The sequence below is a fragment of the Desmodus rotundus genome, chromosome 3, assembly GCF_022682495.2.
Source record: "Desmodus rotundus isolate HL8 chromosome 3, HLdesRot8A.1, whole genome shotgun sequence".
In the NCBI taxonomy this organism is placed as follows: Eukaryota; Metazoa; Chordata; class Mammalia; order Chiroptera; family Phyllostomidae; genus Desmodus; species Desmodus rotundus.
The window spans coordinates 130,335,191-130,362,176 of record NC_071389.1 but is presented as its reverse complement, the minus strand read 5'-3'; the positions used below and the strand labels follow the sequence as shown (position 1 = coordinate 130,362,176).

General features: G+C 34.0%; 1 protein-coding gene across 7 annotated transcripts in view; it reads left to right on the top strand.

Annotated features, from left to right (window-relative positions):
• PPP1R12A (protein phosphatase 1 regulatory subunit 12A) overlaps positions 1-26,986 on the top strand; it is a 134,827-nt gene that overhangs the window by 71,425 nt on the left and 36,416 nt on the right. For all 7 annotated transcript variants that reach the window (XM_024579730.3, XM_024579727.3, XM_045187340.2 and 4 more), the window contains exons 4-9: positions 1,540-1,699; positions 5,604-5,748; positions 13,075-13,149; positions 14,203-14,291; positions 14,446-14,603; positions 20,237-20,361. In XM_024579730.3, coding sequence (XP_024435498.2) covers positions 1,540-1,699; positions 5,604-5,748; positions 13,075-13,149; positions 14,203-14,291; positions 14,446-14,603; positions 20,237-20,361 — 752 coding nt within the window. The remainder of the gene's footprint in view (positions 1-1,539; positions 1,700-5,603; positions 5,749-13,074; positions 13,150-14,202; positions 14,292-14,445; positions 14,604-20,236; positions 20,362-26,986) is intronic.

Genomic DNA, 26,986 nt, shown 5'->3' with positions numbered 1-26,986 from the left:
TTCCTTGGAGAACACAGAATCTCATCTCTCTAATAACTTCACTGCTACCACCCTGGTTTTTTAACCATCATCTCTTCCCTGAATTATTGCCATAGCTTTCAAATTAATACTTTCAATTTCTTTTCTTAACTTTTTAGTTGGTGATCCTCTTAAGTTAGATTGTATCACCCTGTTCATTGTAAATATCCTGTTTTTTCTAATCAAAAGATCATTCCAAGCAGGCTTCTACCTCAGAAGCTACTACTACTTCTCTCTGCCTAGAATGTGCTCCTATAATACAGTATGACTGTCGCTTTATTTCTTGCTGTAAATGTCACCTTATCAAAGAGACTGTTCTTTATCAACTCATACGAAATAACATCTCTCTAATTATTCTCTGTCCTTTTACCCTGCTTTATTTTTCTTCACAGATGTACATTTGCAACATAAGTTCACTTTATAAAGTACCTGACATATAGTAGGCATTCAGTACATATTGGATGGATGGACTGATAAAAAAAGTCCTGAACGGATAGTTGGGTACATGGATATGATTTATAAGAGATCTTAACTGAGATATGAGTATATGTGTATATAATAATTTTTTAATTCATTTGTTTATTCATTATTTAGTAAACATTTACTAATTGATCCTTTTTACTTTGTATCAGGTTCTCATCCCCACAGTACGGATACAAGATAAAAAATCAGTATCTTTACCTTTAATAAGTTCATATTCTTCTCTAGTAAGACTGTAAATGCCTTGTGGTGTGTTCTACTTATTAAATAGCCAGCCAGAGAAGCCATAAGACAACATGAGATCATTTATGAATTTCAGGATTATCTTTCATATTTTACTTTTTTTTTTTCCAGGATGTTGTGATCTCTTTGAAGATAAGAACTAGAGTATCCTGTTACTTTTGGAATTTTCTCCGCTCTTACTATCTCAGACTAGCACAGTGCTTAATAAATTCTTTTAAATTAATGAACATCTATATAATTTATTAAATTTTAAAACTAATACTAATGGTATGGACAACATAATTATGTTGGAAAAGGGAAGAGAGTTTGGTAGAAAAGTAATCTGTTTTAAGATTTGGTAAATTTTAGATTAAGACAGCACCTCCAAGTTGAAGTGTTCAATGTACATTTGTACCTAATATATTAGAGTTGAGAGACCTGGTCAAAGCAGTAGATAGAAATTTGAGACTTAATTACATATGACTGATTTTTTAAAAACATTTTTATCAAGAGATAATGTACGCAGGGAAACATTCACATTCTTAAGAACAAAAAGAATAATCAGAAAAGGTTTAAAAAAAAAAAAAAGCCAAAGCAATATGGCGAGGTACAAATTAAATCATCAGTATAGATAAAATAATAAAATATCTAAAATATTCTCATTTTTCATTTAACTAGTTTGTTATAAGCAGCCCGTTTTTCAAAAATTAAACTTTTGATTTTTATTTAAACTTGAAGTGTTTTAGATAATTTTATTTTCCAACATTAAAGAACATTTATTTTTCACAAAGAAAAATAAAACAATTTTAATTTTATTAGGAGTTGATATAGAAGCAGCTCGAAAGGAAGAAGAACGGATAATGCTAAGAGATGCAAGACAGTGGCTAAATAGTGGTCATATAAATGATGTCCGACATGCAAAGTCTGGAGGTACAGCACTTCATGTTGCAGCTGCTAAAGGCTATACAGAAGTTTTAAAGTAAGTAGTGTTTTTCACAATTGTTTTCCTACTTTTGGTTTGTTTCCTTTATAAGGAAAAGGAACAGCCTTTCAGTGTTCCTTTTCTTAAGATACCTGCAAATGTTTCAAAACAGCTTATAAAATTATATTTAATGTTCATTTACAGAAAGAAAAACTACCTTGAATGTTGTTATTGATTTGTTTCTAAAGCTCTTTCACTCAAATTTTTATTATTTTACTGTTGTTTTCTTTAGTTGCAGTTTTCCAGTAAGTTAATAAATGTCAGACGACCATTATATGTTACCTTCTAGGCTAATTTAATAAATTATCACAGAGTCATTTTGAGGTTCCCAGATTGGTGAACTCTGGTTTCTGAGACTAACAGTGTCACATAGAAACATATTTCTGTTTATGTATTTTGAGAGCTTATTCTCAGAATTCTGAGAGCTTGATTTATATTGAATATTTATTTAAATATAATTTATCTAAAATACAGTATCTTTTTACTACATGAACACCAGCACTCAAATGCTATTACATTAGCATAAGAGTAAATATCAAGCTATAAGCAACTTAGACTATATGTTGTACATTTCCTTGAAACAAAGCTTCTTTATGTCACAATAATTTTTTTAACTTATGCAATGCAAAGGTGTTGGCAACTATGTGGAAAAAAAAATTCAGAGCATAACTGTTGTTATGTGTATATGAAAGGAAGTAAGACTGGTCCTAGCAAAAATCTACTGTACCGTTTATATTGCTTTTGTTCCTTTTGGGTTTGTAATGTCATATTCTTCTTATTCTCTTTCCTCAGTAAAAACAATGAAGCAGTTTAAGTATATCAGCAATTCCCAAATTTCCTGCTTTTTTCAATCCCTACCCCAGTAACTTAAGCCTTCTCTTTAGAGTAGTACAATTAACTTCTAATTAGTTTCCTTGTCCCCCATCTGTTTCTCTCTAATCCAAAACTTTTCAAACTTGAACTTGGTGAGTTGCCAACAGCATTTTTTAAAGAAAGAATTGGAAATATCAGAGTATTACATATGGTAAAGGTAAATATGATCTGTTAAAACTCTTTTTTCTATAAACACATATGAGTACTGGATTACACTGTAAAACACATTCTAGACTGCTTGCAAAGTGGTCTTTGTAGTTAGATTTTCCAGGCTCTTAAAAATCCTTCATTAAGATTCTCGATCGGGATAAGTATATATGTTAAACTTCTCAACTTAGCACATAAGACCATTTGTCATGTGACCACTGGCACCTCTTTTAAACTAAGCTGCTATCATTGCTCCTTAGGCACGCATTGTCTGTCTATATATACTTGAAGTTCTGTCATGGTGTCTTTTTTTTTTTTAATAAGGTCTTTTTTTGTTGTTGTTCAAGTACAGTTGTCTCCATTTTTACCCCACCCATCCCCACCTCCCACCCTCCAACCTATCCCTTTTGGCAATGTCTTAATGCCTATTCTTATTTCTGTCTTGATACCCATGAATAATCACCATCTCTTCAAGTTGGAGGCACATTTCTTTCGATCCTTTGACTTGGTTCAAGACTTTCAAGCCTATGAAAAATGTTCAACTTCATAATAAATGCACATAAAGCTATAATGAACTATCATTTTTTATCTATCATATTAACAAAGATTAAAATGTTTTGCATCCTGTGTTGGCATGGTTGGAGAAAAGGACTCTTACATTACTGGTAGAAAAATAAATGACAGTTGAGCAAATTCTGTCAAAGTAACAGTTATTCTTTGGCTTAACAGTTCTACCTCTGGGATTATTTTAACAGATATTCTCATTCAAATAGGAAGTGTGAGGTATGTGCTAGCAGCATTGTTTGTAATATTAGGAGAATGGTGGAATACATTATGATACATCCTTTCACTTGAATACTCTGTAGCAATTAAATACTACATATACATACATGGAAAGAACACTAGGACTCATTGTTAAGTGCCAAACCAAATAGAAATATGCATAATTTGTGTTTATTTAAACTCTTTTAATTGTATTTGCTTATAATACCTAAAACTTCTCTAAGGATTCAGCCAAAATTAGTAGCTTGGTTATCTGTAAGGAGGGGAAAACTGGTTCAAGGTCAGCAGCAGGAGAATGGCTTACCGATCAAGCATTTATTTTTTATTTTTGAACCTTATGAATATGTTATTTATGAAAATACATAAAAATATATGTGAAATGAAAAATAGAGGGTATCTTTTTCAAATGTATTCTCCTTGCTTGCCCCTTCCCCCCCAAACAAACAAACCCCTTTCCATTGATTTTGATGCTTTCCAGTTCTATATTCACATGGCATCTCTATCATAAAACCTGTCTGTGAGGGTTCATTGTTGTTTTACTTGACTTTTGTCCTCCTTTATAAGATCTTTGAATATAATAAGTACTGTCTTACATTTTCTGTATGGCCTGGCATATACAGACAACCATGTTTTGTGGGATTGGGGAGTGAGGGGGATAATGTATCTACTTCCTTGACTCTTTCCTCTCCACATAGGCTCCCAGGTGCTTAAATTTTATGTTGTCCAGGATATTTAATACTAATTTAGTTTATATTCTCTAATAAGGGATATTGTTTATTATCTTATATCCCAGGATTATTTCTGTCTCTGTTAATGGACATAGTTTTATTTAAGTTGCTGCATTTGTACGTGTTAGTCTGCTCTTTACAAGATTGGTGACTCTTAAAAGTTGGTTTACAGGCAGGTGATAGGCAGTGTTACGAGAATCATATGGGGGACTTATTAAAAATGTACTAGATTTACAGGGCGCATCTCCTAATAGGCTGCTTAATGCAGTCAATCTGGGATGGAGATGGGTAATTTTTTTTTTTTTTTTTTAAACAAACTCTTCAGATAGTTCTGCTGTGGAGCCAGAATTGGAAACAGCTGCTTTAGATATTGTCAGGAAATAGGGAATCAGTTATTAAAACATAAATAAATGAAGGGTTATGTATTAGCTATCACTACCACCTTCTGTAGGTAAAAAGAAGCCCTTCTCAAGCTCAACATCTTGGAAAGTAAGGTAAAGGTCACCAGATTTCATGAGTTGTAAAGTATTTAGTGTTTGGCCTGTGTGTGTGGGGCTGTGCTATGTGCAATTCATAGACCCATTCTTTGCTCTCTGTGAGCTTAATTTCTAAATAAAATAAGGTTGATGTCAGTATACAGTTAGTAGGGCATACTAACATAATTTGTGCAACTCTTTGCATTGTATTAAAATGTATTTCTGTTTTCTAGCTTTGTTGATGATTGGAATATCTGCTTTCTACTGCTACAGAAAAGTAGACTCTATCCCTTGGAATATTTGTTTTGCTTTGTTTTGTTCCTAACAGTCAGATTGTCATTTTCGTATGGAAATTTCCCATGGTAGATTGTAAAAGTTTGTGAAAGCTTTCACAAACCAGTTCCTCAAATGTAAAGCAACAGAAACACCACAAAGTATGCTTGCTTGATACAGGTATATTTTTAGAATACATTTAGCCTGAAATGATTGATCATATGGGCAACCAAAGACTTCCTTATAAGAAATTAATTTAACATACAAATTGATCCAGTAATTTTTGATCTCACAATGAAAACTTATAGGTTCCTATGAAAATTTTAATTATAGATCATATTAACAAGACTTACTTAGCCTCACACCAAACCATAAGACTTACAGTCATTAGGAATTAATTAAAGCGGAACGCATTATTATAGCAGTAATTGAAGATGCTCTTTGCCAGTGTTTTCTGAGAATTACTTTCTTTTGCCCTCTTTCATTGATGAGAGGGGGGGATTTGAACTATGAAAAGAGAAATATATTGCAAATTTTTGTTAACTCGCATGGTATAAAGCTATTGATTATATTTGTTCATTTCTATTTGTTAATGATTATTTATCTAACTAATTTCTTTAGACTTTTAATACAGGCAGGCTATGATGTTAATATTAAAGATTATGATGGCTGGACACCTCTTCATGCTGCAGCTCACTGGGGTAAAGAAGAAGCGTGTCGAATATTAGTGGACAATTTGTGTGATATGGAGATGGTCAACAAAGTGGTAAGGCCTTTTAAATGTATTTTAAAGATGATAACTTTTAGAAGTATAATTTTAGTCTTAAAATATTAAAAGAATATAAATTATATAATTGTATTAACTTTTACTATGTAAAACAATATTCTGTCAGTGTATTAATTTTTATTAATTAAGTCTTTTTGAGCTACCTATGAGGTGGTTTCAGCCTCTCTTCAGCCTAGAAAGAACTACTACTCTTACAGTAATCCTTACTAACATACATATAGAGTAGATTTGGGTATTTCAGTTGATATTACAATATGTTTTTAAGAATTAATAACTTAAGAATATTTTGCATCTCTATATGAATGTTTTCTTCCTTCATTATGAGTTGGAATACATGTAGAATTATTTTTCTAATTCTTTGTTACCTGATAGTCCTCTAAGCTTGCATATAGTAACTTTTTTTAAAATACATTTTATTGATGATGCTATTACAGTTGTCCCATTTTTCCCCCGTTTATGCCCCTCCTCCCTGCATCCCACTCCCACCCCCATTCCCCCACCCCCTTAATTGATGTCCATGGGTCATACATATAAGTTCTTTGGCTTCTCCATTTCCTATACTATTCTTACCCTCCCCCTGTCTATTTTATACCTACCATTTATGCCTCTTATTCACTGTACCTGTTCCCCCATTTTCTCTCCTCCCCCTCCCTGCTAATAACCTTCCACGTGATCTCCATTTCTGTGTTTCTCTTCCTATTCTAGCTGTTTGCTTAGTTCGTTTTTGTTTTTGTTTTTTTAGGTCCAGTTGTTGATAATTGTGAGTTTGTTGTCATTTTACTGTTCATATTTTTGATGATCTTCTTTTTCTTAGATAAGTCCCTTTACCATTCCATACAGTAAGGGCTTGGTGATGATGAACTCCTTTAACTTGACCTTATGTGGGAAGCACTTTATCTGCCCTTCCATTGTAAATGACAGCTTGACTGGATGGAGTCATCTTAGATACAGGTCCTTGCCTTTCGTGACTTCGAATACTTCTTTGCAGCCCCTTCTTTCCTGCAAGGTTTCTTTTGAGAAATCAGCTGATAGTCTTATGGGAACTCCTTTGTAGGTAACTCTCTCCTTTTCTCTTGCTGCTTTTAAGAATCTCTCCTTATCTTTAACCTTGGTAAATGTAATTATGTGCCTTGGTGTGTGCTTCCTTGGGTCCAACTTGTTTGGGACTGTGAGCTTCCTGGACTCCCTGGAAGTCTCTTTCCTTTGCCAGATTGGGGAAGTTCTCCTTCATTATGTTTTCAAATAAGTTTTCAATTTCTTGTTCTTCCTCTTCTCCTTCTGGCACCCCCATGATTTTGATGTTGGAATGTTTAAAGTTGTCCCCGAGGTTCCTAAGCCTCTCCTCGTATTTGAAAATTCTTGTTTCTTCATTCTGTTCTGGTTGAATGTTTATTTCTTCCTTCTGGTCCAAACCATTGATTTGAGTCCCCATTTCCTTTCCTTCACTGTTGGTTCCCTGTATATATATTTTTTATTTCACTTTGCATAGCCTTCACTTCTTCCTCTAATTTGTGACCATACTCAGCCATTTCTGTGAGCATCCTGATTACCAGTACTTAGAACTCTGCATCTGGTAGTTTAGCTATCTCTTCATTGCTTAGTTCTATATTTTTTGGAGCTTTGATCTGTTCTTTCATTTGGGCCAATCTTTTTTTTTTTTTTTTTTTTTTTGTCTCTGTTACATATTAAGGGGCGCAGCCTCAGGTATTCGCCAGGGCAGGGCAACCCACCTCACTGGGTTGTGACACTGTATGTGGGGGAGTGGTACGAGTGGGAACAGTGTCTCTTGGTCAGCTCTCAGCCAGCTTTCAGTTACTTCCCCTGCTACCCACAAGCAAAGTGGGCCTTTTTGGTGCTGATTCCCAGGTGGGTGGGTTTTTGTACATTCTAGGACCCTGTGGGTCTCTCCAATGAAATTTCTTGTGAGTCCGGGATTTTCTCCTGCAGGCACAACCCCCACAGGTTTTTTCAGTCAGAGGTTTTGAGGCTGTATTTCCCTGCACTGGATCCCTGGGTTGTGTGGTCTGTCTTGCTCCCCAGTTGTTCCTTCTGGTTATCTGCACACAAGTGTGGGACCGCCCACTCGGTGAGCTGCCACCTTGCCCACCCTAGCCCTCCAGCTGCTGCCTTGCTTTCAGTCCTCTCCATCCCAGCTGCCCATCTCTGCCACTCCACCCAGTCTGGATGAATGTTTCTTCTTTAACTCCTTGGCCGTTGGACTTCACACAGTTCAATTTTCTGTCAGTTCTGGTTGGTTTTTGTTTTTAAATTTGTTGTCCTTTTGTTTGTATGAGGAGGCATACCTACATCCCCATCTTGGCCGGAAGTCTAGAGTAGCTTGTTAAGTTACATGGATAGTCACTTAAACAACTGGGGGTTTCGTATCAGTTGAAAATGTTAAAAACCATAAAGCGTATGCCTAATTGATGCAACATCTAGGCTCCTAGTTTTGCAGTTGAGAAAAGTTGCGTGAGGTAAGTGATTTACTTTAATATTACCCAGTCAGGTAGATAGAGGGAGCAAATGTCATAAAAGTGCTTTTCTCAAGATCATGAATGTACTCAAGTTATCAGATTCCTTATTAGATTTTTCTCCTCTGCTCCCTTTCAGGTGCCATCAGTCAGCTGCCAGTGTCACTAATATTCTTACTAGTTCCCTCCCACTCTATGTCCATAGATGATAAGGATCATTTACCAGCAGTTGCAGAGCTCTGAACATGTTTCTTCTAGTGAGCTTAATTATTCTTGACTTCCATTGGATATCCTTTATATATTTTAATTCATAGGCTAATGTAGTAAATTACTTAGCATAGGATCCTGAAGTGGTCTCATCTTTATTCAAATGGGGACACCTAATTAAGTATGGATGCTGGTGCTGGTTATTCTAGTAACTGCAATTTCTAATTGGAATCTGCAAACGGAAGAGATGTACCACATACCTAAGATTTTCCCACAGGTGTTTGGAGGTTGAGGGTAGTAGTATATGGCCTAGTTGCTGACATAAAGAGATAAAGAAACCCCCTGAACTTCTTCGTTTCTTCTGAAGTATTTCATAATACATATTTATAAATGTGTTTTTTAAGTAAGAAATGTGCAGGCAAGAAAATCCTAGGAAATGGTAAACATTTTCAGGCAAGTCAAGATAAAAAATGTTTGAGGGTGATCCATCTGTAAGTATAGGATTGCCCTTAAAAATAATTGTCTTCAATCTAAATTTATATCAAAACTTCTGATAACTTGTCTTTTTTTTTAAGTTTTCTGTTTTGTAGTCAACATTAGAAAGACGGATAAATGTTGATACTATTTAATTTTAAGTTAAAGGCCACCTAATTTTAGCTTAGCAATTCATATTCCTCTCCTTCTGTGTAGAAATTCCCCACAGCTGCTGAGATTTTTCTGAACAAATTAGTGAATGAATTATCTGTGTACCTTCTGATCTCTGTTCTGCATTCCTGTCTCCCCAATTATACCTCCTACAGGCCACTTGTCCTCCGACATGGGCAGTGCTGATAGACTGGTGCATTCAGCGATAGTGGCCTCCAGATAAGGGCCAGAGGAAAGAAACTTACTTACTTGAACTGGCTTTCCAAAAAGATAATATCACTTTCTACTTTAAATATGCTGTTTTGCTAGTGAAACATACACAATATATAGAATGTATGAGGAAAAATTATTTTATCTTGAACCCGTTCCATCATTGTCCAGCTCCTATGTCATACAATTCATAATTGTGCTCTAGGAAAAAACTACATATAAAATCATTTTGCTTTATCTTCTCTTTTTCTATATTACTATATTAGCAGTTCCTTGGATCTCCCAATTTTTTTTTAATGCATAGGCCTAATTTATTTTCTTTAAATTAAAAAAATTATTTTTTAATTACAGTTGTCCCCATTTTTCCCCTATTACTCTCCCCTGCCCTCCTCATTTTATCACTTCAGTGCATGTTTATATGATCTTCAGAGGATCGCACCTCATAATTCCTTAGAAATTTTTGGTTTTCAACTTGTTTTAGGGCAGTGCTATCCTTTTAACAACCGTATAAAGTATCTGAGTTTTGCAGATTCAGGAACATGATCAGAAAGTCAAGTGATTTTCATAAAGCCTTGATAATTGTTCCCATTTACTCTGCTAAGTTCTTCTGCAACTTTCCTTAGTTTTTGCATTCTCATGTTTTATTTTTCATGATACTAATTCATAAGTTGCAAAAGTGTGATTTTAAAATTTTCATCAAAATATGATTTTTCTTTTAAAGTATCAAAATTTTCAAGACATCTTTTAGTAGCAAGGGACTACATAGTATACATTGGATTCCAAAGTCTCTTATAACATAAATATACCCAAATACAACTTGTTTTTAGAATTATATCCTATAGTAATGAAAGATATTTTTGTAAGACTTTTAGTTTTATAATTTTGCCTGTGTGACTTAGGCTGTCTCTCTTTTCATTGGCTACATTTTAAAATAACATGTCATACTTCATGCTCAATCAAATAAGTTAGTCTTCATTGTGTAAGCCGGCCTATATGAATTTATGTTGTCATTTAATACTTTCTTCAGTACTTGTAAAGTGAAATTTTTTGCTAAGCTTATTAACATGATATCAAGAAATGTAAGATACTTTCAAAGTTTAGGTAAATTCTTTACTAATAGAAAACATAATTTTGGGAAATATATGATACAGAAAATGCAATAAATCATATCCTAGAAAGCTTGAAAATTTTTCTATTTGAAAGTAGGGAAAATGTTCTCAAGTTACAGTATTAAGTTAAAATTTAGAAATTTTAGCCTCATTTCTTTGACTTATTTGCAAACTCTAAAGCACATTTGCTATTATTTTAACTTATACATTATGTGGTACAGATTTCAAATAGAAAGGTTTTTATTTTATTTTGCTGAACTAATTAAAAGACTGTTTTTACTAGAAAGTACCTAAATAGTAGCTTTTTAAAAATACTAACTAAGGTGCCTTTGTAGTTGGAATTGTCTCTACATGCAGTATTACAAGCATTAGTAGACCGTTTTTTGGCTTCACAGCTGTCATTTTAAAGATTTGAGTGAATAACAAAATTGCTGCTATTATTCTGTCTGTGCCTCTTCTGATTTTCTGTAAAAGCAATGGAGCAAAAGACACACAGATTCTATTTCCATTCTCCCTTCATTACCTGCATGACCTTGGGCAAATACCATATACTCAGATCCTAGGTTTCCTCATCTGTACAGTGGGAATCATAATAATGGTTGTCCTGACTACTTCACTCGTTGTTGTAAAGATGAAGAGAGATCATACCTGCAAAAGCAATTCAGTTAGAATAAGTGAGGAAGGAAGAATGAAGGAACTATGCATTTAAACAATCACACTAGGATGACTCTAATAATTTACAGATGTATTGAACTGATTTTTTAAGCAGTAATTTTTTTAAGATAGTTTTTGTGATTGATAGAGTTTTTATTTTTCTTATACCTCAGCATTGTGCCCTCCTCAGTAGTTTCCTGGTTGCTTTGAGTGACTGCTTATATGCCCTACTTCATTAGTACCCCATTAACGAAGCGTAGTAACCTTATAGTAGTTACACTTGGTTAGCTTCATAACTGTCCTATCGATTGTTTAAAAAGCATGATTAAGTTAATAGGTGTGCTTGTAAATAATGCTGCAATGAACATAGGAGTGCTTATGTTCTTTCAAATTAGTGTTTTGGGTTCCTTCAGATATATTCTCAGTAGTGGGATCACTGGGTCAAAAGGCAGATGCACTTTTAATTTTTTGAGGTATCTCCGTACTGCTTTCCACAGTGGCTGCACCAATCTGCATTCGTACCACTGGTGCAAAGAGTTCCCCTTTCTCCACATCCTCCTCGCCACTACTTGTCATTTGTTGATTTATTAGTGATAGCCATTCTTACTGGTGTGACATACCTCATTGTGGTTTTAATTTATACTTCTGTGATGATTAATTGAGCATCTTATCCCTGTGTCTATTGGCCATATGAATGTCCTATTTGGAAAAGTACCTATTCAGGTCCTTTGCCCACTTTTTAATTGGGTTGTTTGTTTGTTTTGGTGTTGAGTTCTGTAAGTTCTTTATAAATTTTAGATATTAACCCCTTATCAGATGTATTGGTGAATATGTTCTCCCATTCTGTGGGTTGTCTTTTTTATTTCATTGATGTTTTCCTTTGCTGTGCAAAACTTTATGGTTTGTTGTAGTCCCATTTGTTTATTTTTTCTTTTATTTCCCTTGCCTGGGGAGATATATCTGATGAAATATTGCTCCAAGCAATGTCCTAGATTTTGCTGCCTATGTTTTTTTCTAGGATTTTATGATTTTGGGTCTGACATTTTAAGTCAGCAGTATTTTAAATATTCTTTTCCACACAGAATAACAATAGATTAACAGGTGTTCAACTGGATTGATTTCTGAAACTAAGCCATACCTGTGGCAGACTGAACTTTAAGCATTTTATATATTTTTTAAAATTTTATTACTCTATGAATTTAGTTAATTTTTATAGAGGTATCAAAAAGTAATAAGGCCTCCAAAGGTTAAACATGAAGTTACCACATAACCCAGTAATTCCACTTACAAGCTATACTCACAAGAAAATTAAAACAGATATCCAAACAAAAACAGACAGAGGTTCATAGTAGTATTATTCATTATATTTACCAAAAAGCAGAAAGGAAAAGCAAATTTTCATTAACTCATAAATAGATTAGCAAATGCGGTGTGTCATGCAATAGAATATTATTCAGCAATAAAAAGGAATGAGGTAATGATACGTGATACAACGCAGGTGGACCTTGGAAGTATTATGCACAGTGAGAAAAGCTAGTCACAAAGGATCACGTATTGTATGATTCCATTTATATGAGATGCCCAGAATAGGCAAATCCATAGTAACAGTAAGTAGATTTGGGGTTGCCTTGGTCTAGGGGGGAATGGGTAAGTGGGGAGATGAATACTAATAGATATTTTTTTGTGGGGGGGGATCAAAATATTCCAAAGTTGTTTATGTTGATAGTTGAAAAACTTTGTGAATATACTTAAAAAAAATTGAAATGTGTACTTTAAATGGGTGATGTGAATTTTATCTAAATAAAGTTGTTACCAAAAAAGTAAAGATCAACCAACTGCTTCTCTCACAGTGATTTCTCATACATCTCATTCAAGTTATGTGTACTATGTTTTCTAACTAACATAAAAATGTTATCTAACTTTTTTCTAATTAATCATACAGAATCACCAAAGGCATTTTATAATTTACTGAGTTTTTACTATCACCACCCCCCTTGTTTCTTACCTAGGGCCAGACAGCCTTTGATGTAGCAGATGAAGACATTTTGGGATATTTAGAAGAGTTGCAAAAGAAACAAAATCTGGTATGTTTGATGACTATCTAAAAATTATCTACATTAGTGAATTCTCTTAGTAGCTTTGAGTTTCAGACAAGTAAAAAAAAGTATTCTTGAGATGTTTTGTACTTTCTGACCATAAAACTAAAATGAGAGTGAAAGAGAATAAAGGAGTAGTGGTAGTATTTTATCTGTATATTGCTTATCCCCCCTTTTTTAAAGATTTTAATTATTTGTAGAGAGAGGGGAAGGGAGGGAAAAAAAATATTGATATGTGGTTGCCTCTTGCACACCCCCAACTGAAAACCTGGCCTGCAACCCAGGCATGTTCCCTGACTGAGAATTGAACCAGTTACCGTTAGGTTCACAAGCTAACACTCAATCCCCTGAGCCACACCAGCCAGGGCTTATCCCCATTTTTTTAACCTCCCTTCACAAAATGAATACTTCTATAATGTATATGTACTGAAGAATAACATGTTGTTCTAAGTTTATAAAAAAAGTTTACTTAGGCCCTGGTGGGTATGGCTTAGTTGGTTGGATGTCATCCTACAAACCTAAAGGTTGCTGTTTCAGTTCCCGGTCAGGGCAGATGCCTGGGTTGCAGGTTTGGTCCCCAGTCAGTCCACGTACAAGAGGCAACCTATAGATTTTTCTCCTTCTCTCTCTTTCGCCATTCCTTCCCCACTCTCCAGAATCAGTAAAAGAAAGTTTTCTTAGAAGGTAGAGGCTGTAAAATCTCAGATTCCTCAAATAGCAGGCCTTGAACACGCAAGAAGTGATGTAACTAGGAAACAGATTTTGAAGTAAAATATCATCAGACCTCCTAAGTTGTGGTTAGACCCTGACTTTTTAGTGAACAAAAGTTGAGAGGGATCTAAAAGAATCCAGCTTCGTCTTTCATGGAGTTTTTTAACTGTCTTAACTTTTTTATCCTTTATCCAAGCCCCTTTCTTTTCATGTGCAATCTAAATATTTTCTTTGTTTCGTTTTGTTCAGTGTTTGTTATTATTTTAAATTTTGTATTTTACTAATTAATATTTTAATAATCTTATTTTCCCTTCCATAACTTTTATAAAGCTCCATAGTGAAAAACGGGAGAAGAAATCTCCACTAATTGAATCAACAGCCAATATGGACAATAATCAGTCACAGAAGACCTTTAAAAAGTAAGTAAAATAGTAAAGTAGGTTTTGTTATTGCTATGAATGAGTTGGCATGATGGCCACAGTCATGATTGTTAGATTTTATAGATCTGGAAAAAATTAATGTATTTTGACCTTTTGTGTTTATAATCATTTGAAAGCTATTTTCCTTTCACAGCAAAGAGACATTAATTATTGAGCCAGAGAAAAATGCATCCCGTATTGAATCTCTGGAACACGAAAAGGTTGATGAAGAAGAAGAAGGAAAGAAAGATGAATCTAGCTGCTCTAGTGAAGAAGATGAGGAAGATGACTCAGAATCAGAAGCTGAAACAGGTAAGATTTGAAGGTTAAAAGGATTTTCAGTGCTTTTTGATTCAGTGTAGTTAGACGAGACCAAGCTTTAATTTTGAAACTTTTCAGACTGATTTACTACTTGTTTGGATACCTACCAAGCCAGTAAATTATCTTTCAGGCAGTGTAGTTGTAATTTTATTGTTCTCTAATTAAAGGCTCTTGTTCACCTTTTTTTTTAAGGTGAAGTGACTTCCAAGTCTCCCTTAGGATGGTATAGATAGGATGTAAATGGGTTTTGCAGCTATTCAAGAATGATCCTACTGTTTTCTGAGGCCTAAAAGTCCAGAAGTAGGTTCCAGCAGCATCCCAAATACTACCTAAAAAACAATGAAATTTTAGAAAGTTGAGGATGAGTCAAGATACTTTCCTGTGGTGGTATAGGGAAATTTACTTTGAGAAATTTTAATGACACAGAAAAGTATAATATAATAAACACTTACATTCCAACTACCAAGACTCAACTGTTGACTTTTAACTGTATTTGCTTTTAAATTTTTCTTTTAATAAAATTAAAACATTATAGTTTTCTTCTTTATCTACCCTCGTGTACTTCCCTTTAAAGCCTTTCTTCCCAAAGACAATCATTATCATGAGTTTTTTCTGCAATCTTGTAGGCCATTTTTATTTTTATACTCATATTACATGTACATTCAGAAATATACATGTAATTATAAGGCTGTTTTTTGTGTGTGTGTTTTAAGTTTTGTTTTATTTGTTAATTTATTTATTTTTAGAGAGAGGGGAAGGGAGGGAGAAAGAGAGGGAAACATTGAGAGGTTGTCTCTCACTTGCCCCCAACCAGGGATCTGGCCCACAACTCAGGCAAGTGCCCTGACTGGGAATCAAATCGGAAACCTTTCTCTGTAGTGCAACTGAGCCGTGCCAATCAGAGCTTGTATATGTATCTTTATGTAACTCATCCCTTTGGTTGCTGTATACTGTATTTTGCTGTGTATAATGCACACCCATGTTTCTGGCCCAAACTTTCAGGAAAAAAATGTTAAATTTTTTAATTCAATTATTTATTTATTTATATTTAGATACCTGTTTTTTGTATTATAAAGGGTATTATTTTGCATACAGATATCATTTATTGCTTTCTAGAGTTACACTTTTAATGCATAAACATAAATAAAAGAATTTAAAACATTTATATAGATAGGGAATTAGTATTACCCATGTATAATGTGCATCCTTATTTTTACCTCAAAAATTTGAGCAGAAAAGTATGCATTATACATGGCAAAATATGGTAATACTCATTAAATATATCCAGTTCCCTTCTGATAAATATTTACCTTATTCTCAGTTTTTGTTGATGCAAATAATGCTGCAGTGATCATTTGTCTAATTGCCTCCTTGAGTTAAGTGCAAGAGATTCTCTAATAGATATACTTTAAAATTGAATTATTAGTCACTTCTTTAATTTCCATAGATGCTACAAATTGCTTTGTGAAGCTGCTGTGACAATTTACATTCTTTTCCTTTTTTATCAAGCATATTGTTTCTGCATTTTTTCCCCTCATCCATGTGTTCATAGGTTTTACTAAATTGCTTTTATTAATTCATATTTTTCTTGTTCTATATCAGTTCATCACTCAAAGCTTCTGAACAGCAGGAGGTTCCAGTATTGCCTTCTCTGAGTTGCATAACTTGATGTTTTCACATAACTTTAGGAGGAAAAAATATATACCATTTCCATTAAGATTTTTGTTCAATGAAAAAGCTGTCATCATTATCAAAACCAGTTTGGGTGGCCACTGTTACACACAAATGGATCCTAGAATTTCTTGGACTACCTATATGCCCTCTAGAAACAATAGTAACAATTTTGAATCATTTTATTTTTACTTAGCGAAATATTTCATATCAGAAAATTTGAGAAGCTAAAGTTTGCCAAATAAATATCGAGGAACATACTGGTAGCTCTTGTTAACCATTAAAAACAAGATGTTGCTAACAGATACAGGTTAGCTTTGTTGCCAGGAGATATGTTTGGGATTCCCTTTTTTTTTTTTTTTTTTGAAGCTTGCTAATCATATAAGTAAATTACTTTTCAGTAATACAGAGGTTTTTTGATACATACATACGTGTGTGTTTGTGTATAAATACCTAAATTCTAGTCGCTTAGGGCTTTAATATTTTTTTTATTGCTGTCATATTACTGGTCTGGTGATTCAGTATATCTTTTGCCTTGGTGACAGTAATATGGGTAAAATTGGAAACTAAAGCAACAGGTAGTCGTTGAGTATAAACTTATTTCTATAATGTGCTAATTAAAATATTTTTAATTATAAAAGCAAATTATATGAGAATGTAGTATTTAAGGATACAGATTGTTTCATGCATGTAATTGTACATGTAGGTAATTTGTTTAATTTCAGATTTCTCTGTAAAATCAGGGTAATAATACCTGTTCTATATTGGTACTATCTAGCAATCAATTGCTTTATAATATGTTGGCTTTCATGTAATAATTATATAAAATTCTGCATTAATGATTTCAATATGATCTATGTACATTATTAACTAATGTCACTTCAGTTAAATTTTTGCTATTTTCCATGTTCAAGTTGAAATAACATTATGAAATTTAAATTGTCTCAGATACTTTTGCAAGTATTTAAAGTTATTTCTATGTAGTTAATCTTGTGTGGCATGCCTTGGCCCCCAAACAGTAGTAAAAATACATAATTATGAATTAAACTACATACACATGTATACAAGAAAGCCAAGACTAGCACCCAGATCTCTTAATGCATATGTGTCAAGTCTTTTACTACTTACGTCTTATAGTTCAAGAACTGGATATCCAGGCGTCTCACAGAGATTTTTGAGACACTGTTCTCTAATTCTTTGTAGCCCTTTCTATATAATTCACTGTTCAATGCTAGGCACTGGGGAGCTATTTAAAACAAAAGACTTCAGATTTACGCGTTTCTGGCCACTGACTAGCAATTTTCCTGACTTCTTTTGGTTGAAATTTCCTTGCTTGTAAAATAAAAGAATTGGATTAGATGATCTGGATAGTTCTCTAAACTCTATTATTCTATGAATATAAATAGAACTAGATACCATCAAATTGTATTAGTTCCCTGTTTGGGGCTTAGGCATACCAGCCACTCTCTGCTTAGTTTCTCACTGAGCTAACTTTAAATGTTCCTCTGAAGCATTGTACTATGATAATTTTGTTCTTCCTGTTGCTAATAGTCAGTTGTGCCAGGAAAATTTGACTCTATCTCAAGAATTAATCCGTGTAAATGCTGTGTGGTTTCTTCTCTCTCACTCTTTTAATATCAACAAGGCTTTATCATACTTTATTTGGCAAGCTTAAGAAGGCAGCCATTTCCCTGTATAGCTACAGCTTGATTTGACAGTTTCTAAACTGTTCTTTTTTTCTATTTTTTGTATGGCTATTTCCTTGGGGAACTCTTTGACATAAAACAACTATTTTACTGAACTTTCTTTTATAAATTATTTACCACACTAGTTGTTTTTTTTTAACCAAACTTGTTATTAAGCAGTGTTCTTTTCATAAATCAGATGAAAATAGGAACTTAACCAAAAGTATAATTTCCTTTCAAATAATTTATAAATTTGAGAGGTTAGTTGAGGGAATAAGAATGTGAGGCATATTTTTGCGTTTAGGTTTTTTTCCTCTAGAACTTGGAAATTTTTCATTCTTCATTAAAATCAAATGGATACAAGGGCTTCAGCAATATTAATAATGTTTACTTAAGTTGGATAGTGGACACCTGGTGTTTGTTTCATTATTATTCTTAAACCAAGCATAAATGTTTACATACATACGTATACATTTTTGGTGTATAGATTTCACTAATATAAAACAATTTTTTAAAGATTTTATTTATTTTTTAGAGATGGAAAGGGAGGAAGAAAGAGGGAGAGAAACATCAATGTGTGGTTGCCTCTTGCTCTCCCCCTACTGAGGTCCTGGCCCACACTCTAAACGTTTGCCCTAGATGGGGAAGCAAACCAGTGACCCTTTGGTTCTCAGACCCTTTTGTACTCAATCCACTGAGCCACACTAGCCAGGTCTAAAACAAATTTTTAAACCAAAAGAAAATAGGGAGAAAAGGAAAAATAAATAAAAATCAGAGAAAAATCTATTGAATTTTATCTTTATTGTTTATTTTTTCTACTACACTGTAAGTGCTATGCAATTAAGATATTGTGTCTTTTCATTGACCCATATGTTCCCAGTACCTAGGACAGTACTTGAAGTATGGAGACAATAAGTATTTGGTGAATTACTCCTTCTATTTAAGTAGATTGTATTTCAGGAAGATGGTCTAATTAGGTTATACAAGATTTTTATTTAACTGAGCTAATAGGCTTAGCTTCTATGGAAGGAAAAAAAGGTATTATTTAACAGTTGACAAAGTTTATTAGTCTGAGTGTAGCTGATTCAGTTTATTTGGAAACCTAAGGTTATAGTGATTTTTAAATGTGATAGTTTGGTGGTGTTCTTTGTTTTCGTTTGAGATATGCTTTTCACCTTATTAACATCTTACACATGTTTTCGTAATCACAAATAGAACCAAATCATTGCAAATTCAGATTGTTTGTGGGATGTTTATACTTGCCATAAAGATAAGGCTTTTTAAATATTGTCTTCTTATAAAATGTAATACCATACAGTGATGATAACTTAAGGTGGAAGATTTCTTTGGGAGACTGATGGTCTAAAGGGAGAGAGGTAGTATAATGAAAGTATCTCATAAGGCTGTAAAGCACTATACTTACTCCCCAAAGTATAGAAGGATGCCTGCCCTGCCCCATTTTGAAATGAAAGGTATGTTTAAAACTAGATAAAATAGTCTTTGATCATTGGAAAATAAGCTTTTCTAGTTCCTTTATAAATTATAGTTAAAGATTTAAATTGTATGTGACCAGTTTGGTAAGGGCCAATCTGACTAATATGTTGAGACATAGTCTTTGAATTTTTTTTCCAGCATCAGATTAATATTTCTAATATTTACAGAAATCTTTTTCTCAGTGATTACCAGTTGGAAATTGTCTTGATTCATTGTGAAAAGATATTCAACTGGATATAATGCCCATTTAACTATAGACTTTATAGGGGTGAAAAAGCATGCTCTTTGTGATATTGAAGCATACTTTTTGTCAGTAAGCTGATTATTGACAAAAAGCACTTTTAGATTTCCTGGAATAAAGAGCAACAATCAGTTTTAGATAATATGTTGATCCATTAGAAAATTGCACGGTTCTTATAATGTTTTTAGTACGTTGTATTTATGCATTCAAGTTTTAAATACAGACTTAAAAGATTTTTTAAATTTCTATAGTGTTAAAAGTACAACAGTCAGATTCTATTTGTGCTTTTTATTGTTTGAAAGGTTTGTTGTATTTCTTCATATTATCTTACATACTTTAGCAAACATACTGAGACATTTCTAGAAACTCCTTTAAAAATTCACTTGTTAAAAGGGATAATAATAGTGAGAGAAGTCTTTGAATTAACAGAACCTTAAACAAAAATAGAATATAAAATGGTATTTCCCCAGTAATTGAAACCAAATTCATATAGAATCTTGACTCTTAATGTTCTTCTTTTTTTATTAAAATAGATAAGACAAAACCCATGGCTTCTGTAACTAATGCCAGTACTTCTAGTACACAAGTAGCTCCTGTGGCTGTTACAACACCTACTGTGTCATCTAGTCAAGCAACGCCTACATCACCCATAAAAAAGGTAAGCCAAAATTGTGTTTGCTAAAAATACATATGTTCTGTTTAAGTATCATTTCGGCGAAAGCCTTAAGACAATTCAAAATTTTTATAGTTTTTTATTCTAAAAATATTTAAGGTTCTAGAATAAGAATATTTTCTTCTAAAATTTGACTAAGATTTCCTCTGAACCATATTATATTCTTTTTTAATGCTTTTGCAATTGATATTATAGTTGACAGTTATCAGAAATAAATGGCAGAAAGATTAACATTTTCATATGAAAATGAATAATCACTGTGGTTTTTATTTCAGTTGAAAGTTTTGAGAAACACAGGTCTTTTTTTTTTAATCTTTTATCTCTGTAAAATAAAAGTGCATTCTGATAATTTTACATGAGTATTAAGTTAAGCACAAAAAGTACTACCACAAGTCAAAGAGAAAACTAGAATCTAGAGTTTCTAACTCAACACAAAGTACCAAGCATGCAAGTGTGGCATACCGCTAAGGAGAGCATGGTCTTTAGTGACAAATGAGAGATCAGCTCCTGACCCCACCTGTTGTAAGCTTATGCCTTGAGTGAGTTGCCATCTTCCTTATCGAACAAAAAGAAAACAAGATGAAAACAATAAATAAAGTCAGTCAATATTGCTAAGCCCTGGTTGAGAGGGCCTGGCTAGTGACTGAAGCTCCCAAAAATTTAATTTCATATCTCCCTCTTCTCCCTTACTCTGTTCTCCATTTTTCTCTGTCCTTCTTGCTTCCTTTTCTGCACCAAACAGTGCTTTTTCACTAGTGTGTTAATCTTTTTAAAGACGTTCTTTTTGTCTGCTACTCCAGAACCTGTACTTCTTTAAATCCAAATTAAAGATTAAAAGTTCTGGGGTTTTTTTTTTTTACCTACTTATCTCTTTTTAAAGGCTTCTTTCCACCAGCTCTTACTTATCTTTTTTGAGCATACTCATGTCCCTCTCCATGTGTACACACAAACATACACTCATCTGTATACACTTGCACACATACTTTTTTTTAAAGAAGTTTATGCGAAACAATTTAAGAATTGGTTGTAATCAGTATATCACTTAGCCTCTAAATACTCGAGTATGTATCTCCTAGGTACAGAGTCATTATCTTTCACTTTCACACTAAAATGGACATATTTAGGAAATTTAACTTTGGTATAATACTGTTATTTATGTTCACTAATGTACAGAACACACTCGAGATTTTCCCAGTTTCCCTCCTAGTTATAATTATGTCTAGTTTTTTTTTTTTTCAAATCAAGGGTGCACTCATGGATTGTACACTTTCTGTAGTTGTTATGAATCTGCCTTTGAATTCCTTCTTTTGTTGCTTGTCTGACATTACTTGGTTTGCATGAGTTTGAGGACTGATTTTAAATCCCTGTAGTGTTTCTATCTTGGTGTCAGCCTTGCTAATCTTTGGACCTGGCTCCAAGTGGTCAAAATGTGAAACTTGTAAAATCATAATGTAGAGAATATTTTAAAAATCTATACTGTTAGTAATAATCTTATTCTAAAACTTTTTCTGAGGGAAACAAAATTGTGACTTCTAGGTGTTAGAAATGTGTGGATTTCACTGTACAGTTTGAATGTCAGGAAACAATATGAATGAGTAGTCCTCTTTACCTCCGTATTCTAGAACTCAGGGCTTCTGAATTCAGCTAGATCCCATGTTCATATGATCATAATTATGCTTTAAAATGGAATTCTCTGAAGCAGCCTGTCTGTCTGCAGAAGTTTTAAGGTAGTTATCATGTCATACATAACTGGTGTCACCATGAGTTGCTTTAACTAAAGTTTTATTTACTCCTAGAACCCCTATATACTTCTCAATGAATACTAAACTTTAGCTTTTTAATTTATTATCTGTTGACACTTACATTTAAAAATAATCCCAAAAGCTCCATCCCCTTGGAATAGTTGAACAATAAACTGGCTGTCATTCTTTTGAGTATTTAGCTAAGCCGAGTCTTACTTACCACAGTCAATTACAATAGACTTGTTGTGATCAGTTATATTTTTCTCAAGCACAGCCCCAGATTTCTGGCAGTTTACTTCTCGATTTGTGCTACCTACCTTAATTGAAAGTACATACTTAATAACTCTGTTAGATTAGTGAGCTGATAACCTGCTTGCTTATAAAATTCTGACTCTGAATTATTTGTTTGTAATTAAATTGATCTAATGATAACTATTAGCCTCTATAATTTGCATATTTAGAAATTCCGTTTCAAGCATCATAACTTAATTTAAAGATTATATTGTTAATTTATAGATGCATCTTTAAAGATTTTGCAATTAAGAGTTGTATTTTTAGATTCCCACTCACTCCTATGCTTCTAACACTTACACATAGTTCTCTTAAGTTCTCTAGTTTCCTCCACCAGTCCATAAACTTCATGGGAGACCTTCCACACATGCTTAAGCAAGGAATGGCTCACAAACTAGGAATCTCTAAAACAGTATTAAATCACTTATAGTTTTTCTTTTTTAAAATATATTTTATCAGTTATGCTATTACACTTGTCCCATTTTTTTCTCCCTTTTCTTCCCCACCCTCTGCACCCCACCTCCCACCACCATTCCACTCCCCCCCTTAGTTCATGTCCATGGTCCATGGGTCGTACATATAAGTTCTTTGGCTTCTCCATTTCCTATACTATTCTTACCCTCCCCCTGTCTATTTTATACCTACCATTTATGCCTCTTATTCACTGTACCTGTTCCCCCATTTTCTCTCCTCCCCCTCCCTGCTAATAACCTTCCACGTGATCTCCATTTCTGTGTTTCTCTTCCTATTCTAGCTGTTTGCTTAGTTCGTTTTTGTTTTTGTTTTTTTAGGTCCAGTTGTTGATAATTGTGAGTTTGTTGTCATTTTACTGTTCATATTTTTGATGATCTTCTTTTTCTTAGATAAGTCCCTTTACCATTCCATACAGTAAGGGCTTGGTGATGATGAACTCCTTTAACTTGACCTTATGTGGGAAGCACTTTATCTGCCCTTCCATTGTAAATGACAGCTTGACTGGATGGAGTCATCTTAGATACAGGTCCTTGCCTTTCGTGACTTCGAATACTTCTTTGCAGCCCCTTCTTTCCTGCAAGGTTTCTTTTGAGAAATCAGCTGATAGTCTTATGGGAACTCCTTTGTAGGTAACTCTCTCCTTTTCTCTTGCTGCTTTTAAGAATCTCTCCTTATCTTTAACCTTGGTAAATGTAATTATGTGCCTTGGTGTGTGCTTCCTTGGGTCCAACTTGTTTGGGACTGTGAGCTTCCTGGACTCCCTGGAAGTCTCTTTCCTTTGCCAGATTGGGGAAGTTCTCCTTCATTATGTTTTCAAATAAGTTTTCAATTTCTTGTTCTTCCTCTTCTCCTTCTGGCACCCCCATGATTTTGATGTTGGAATGTTTAAAGTTGTCCCCGAGGTTCCTAAGCCTCTCCTCGTATTTGAAAATTCTTGTTTCTTCATTCTGTTCTGGTTGAATGTTTATTTCTTCCTTCTGGTCCAAACCATTGATTTGAGTCCCCATTTCCTTTCCTTCACTGTTGGTTCCCTGTATATATATTTTTTATTTCACTTTGCATAGCCTTCACTTCTTCCTCTAATTTGTGACCATACTCAGCCATTTCTGTGAGCATCCTGATTACCAGTGCTTAGAACTCTGCATCTGGTAGTTTAGCTATCTCTTCATTGCTTAGTTCTATATTTTTTGGAGCTTTGATCTGTTCTTTCATTTGGGCCAATCTTTTTTTTTTTTTTTTTTTTTTTTGTCTCTGTTACATATTAAGGGGCGCAGCCTCAGGTATTCGCCAGGGCAGGGCAACCCACCTCACTGGGTTGTGACACTGTATGTGGGGGAGTGGTACGAGTGGGAACAGTGTCTCTTGGTCAGCTCTCAGCCAGCTTTCAGTTACTTCCCCTGCTACCCACAAGCAAAGTGGGCCTTTTTGGTGCTGATTCCCAGGTGGGTGGGTTTTTGTACATTCTAGGACCCTGTGGGTCTCTCCAATGAAATTTCTTGTGAGTCCGGGATTTTCTCCTGCAGGCACAACCCCCACAGGTTTTTTCAGTCAGAGGTTTTGAGGCTTTATTTCCCTGCACTGGATCCCTGGGTTGTGTGGTCTGTCTTGCTCCCCAGTTGTTCCTCCCTGTTTATCCATATGCAAATGTGGATCCGCCTGGTCTTCCCACCTGTCCTCTGCCTGGACTGTTTCCGCCCCTCCTACCTGTCCGGATGAATGTTTCTTCTTTAACTCCTTGGTTGTCTTCAACACAGTTCGATTTTCTGGCAGTTATGGTTCTTTTTGTTTTAAAATTTGTTGTTGTCCTTCTTTTGGTTGTGCGAGGAAGCACAGTGTATCTACTTATGCCTCCATCTTGACCAGAAGTCAGTATTATTTATATTTTATAATAACTTTTGGTAGCTACAGAGAAACATAGTTGTATTTACTTTAAGTGATTTTTCCCTTAAGCTCTCAACTTCTTCAGCTAAAAATAAAAAATTACTTCTGTAGCAGTGAGATCAGGCCTGTGATTTGTGGAAATGTTAGGTATAAAACCATCACTTTAATTTTGTGATTTAAAGTTTTAACTAACAATAAGTATATATAGCTCTCCAGTCAAAATAAATATTGTTGGGATCTCTGAAAAAAAGATTACTTACTCTGCTGTATGTACTTAGATTTCAATAAAAATAAACTTTTCTTTAGTAGGTGGTAAAAATTAGAATTTGGAGGGAATTAAATGTTTTAATTAATTGAATCTAATCATTAAGCATAATAATAATTTAATAAAAGACTACTATGTGCTGTAAGTATATGAAGCATGCCAATAAAAGTGTACAGATGTAGAGTTATAGTTTAAAAATGGAAGAAAGCATATTTGATTTGATGTAATGAAATTAGGACATTGAGATAGATCTTGAAGAATGAGTGGATAGTATTTCAACTAAATAGAAGGAAGATTTGTACAGTTTGTTGAAAGGGAGAAAAGAAAAAATGTGAGCTAAGTAGGGCTAAGATGGAGTATTTTATGTGGAATTTGAGTTACCTAGTTTGATAGATTTTATAGGGTACCAATATAAAATAAAACAGGAAGGGTAGAGCCAAATTGCAAAATGTCCCCATTTCTATGGTAACTTTTTCTTTTTACAATTTGATAACAATTATGAGTGTTTGAAAAAGGCCATGAGAGAAGTACTCTTTATGGAATATGTTTTGATAGCAATGTTCAGGTACATTTGAAAATGAGAGGCAGGTTTAGAGAAGGTTTATTAGAAAGTCACTGAAGTTTCCCAGGATAAGAATATAAATTAGAGAAGTGATAGTGGTCTTATAAAGAAGAGAAGAATATTTAGAGACTTGGCATTCAATTTGTAAGTGAAGGAAGATAACCAAAAAAAGTCTAACATGACTAAGAAGTTTTAATTGAAGAGGTTATTGATGGCATTAACAGAAACAGGGAACTAAGAGTTGGTTTGGAAATAAAGGTGTTTGATTTTAGGCATGTTGAGCGTCAGGTTCCCATTATTGTTCTGAGGGCCCATTCTAAAGGTAAATAGAAATTCAGGAACGGTCAGGAATGTGATTTGAGCATTCAGACTGAGCTGAAGAGTAACAAATCGCAAAATAAGCTGAATGTGATTAATATTTAGTCTACTCCCAAAACCCCAGAGAAGAAACTGGAAAGGGAAGATGGGAGATCCGAGAACAGACTCTAAGAGTATTTATGGTGCAGGGCTATGACAAGGAAAGTCGACAAGGAATAACAAAAAGACCAAAAAAGGAAGGTAATCAGAAGAGTAGGAAAGTCAATACAGTGTCCTGTTATGAAAGCCAAAATAAAGATTTTCAGAGAGTGGATGTAGTTGAATATTTCAGAGAGGTTCACTTACACCCTAAATAAAATTGAAAGGTGCTTTTTTTTTTTTTTTGAAAGGTGCTTTTTTTAATGTATACACCAGGACTTAAGTGCAAATTTATGTTAGACAGAATTGAAGTATATCAATTACTATAGTGTTACAAATGGTTGTTTCAGAATTGGTGTTACTGCCTCATTTTTCTCACTCTAAAATAGGAGTAATAGTATTTCACTGGGTCCTTGTAAGAATTAAATGAGATAACCCATATGAAGCACTTAGCTTAGGGCCTGACACCAATAAATATTTGTTACAGTTTCTGTTACAACATTCAGTAAATGTTATCTGCTGAATGACTATCTTATTATGAAGAAATAACATTTGCTTCCAGTTAGGGGGCAGGCTCTAGGGCAGGGGTTGGGAACCATGCTCTGTGGGCCAGAGGCGGTCCACACTGCCTGCTTTCGTGTAGTCTGCAAGTTAGAATGGTTTTAAATTTTTTAAATGGTTGTGGGCAAGGGAATCAAAAGAAGAATATTTTATGACAAATTCTAATTCCAATGTTTTTACATAAAGTTTCATTGGAACACAGGCACATTTTTCACTTCTCTATTACCTATGTGTGCTTTTGTGCTACAGCAGCATAGGTAAGCATCTATGACAGAGATTCTGTGGTCTGAAAGCCTAAAATTTACAGTTAGGCCCTTTTAGGAAAAGAGTTTGCCAACCCCTGTTCTAGAGTACTGTGACTGTAATTTCAGAAATCAA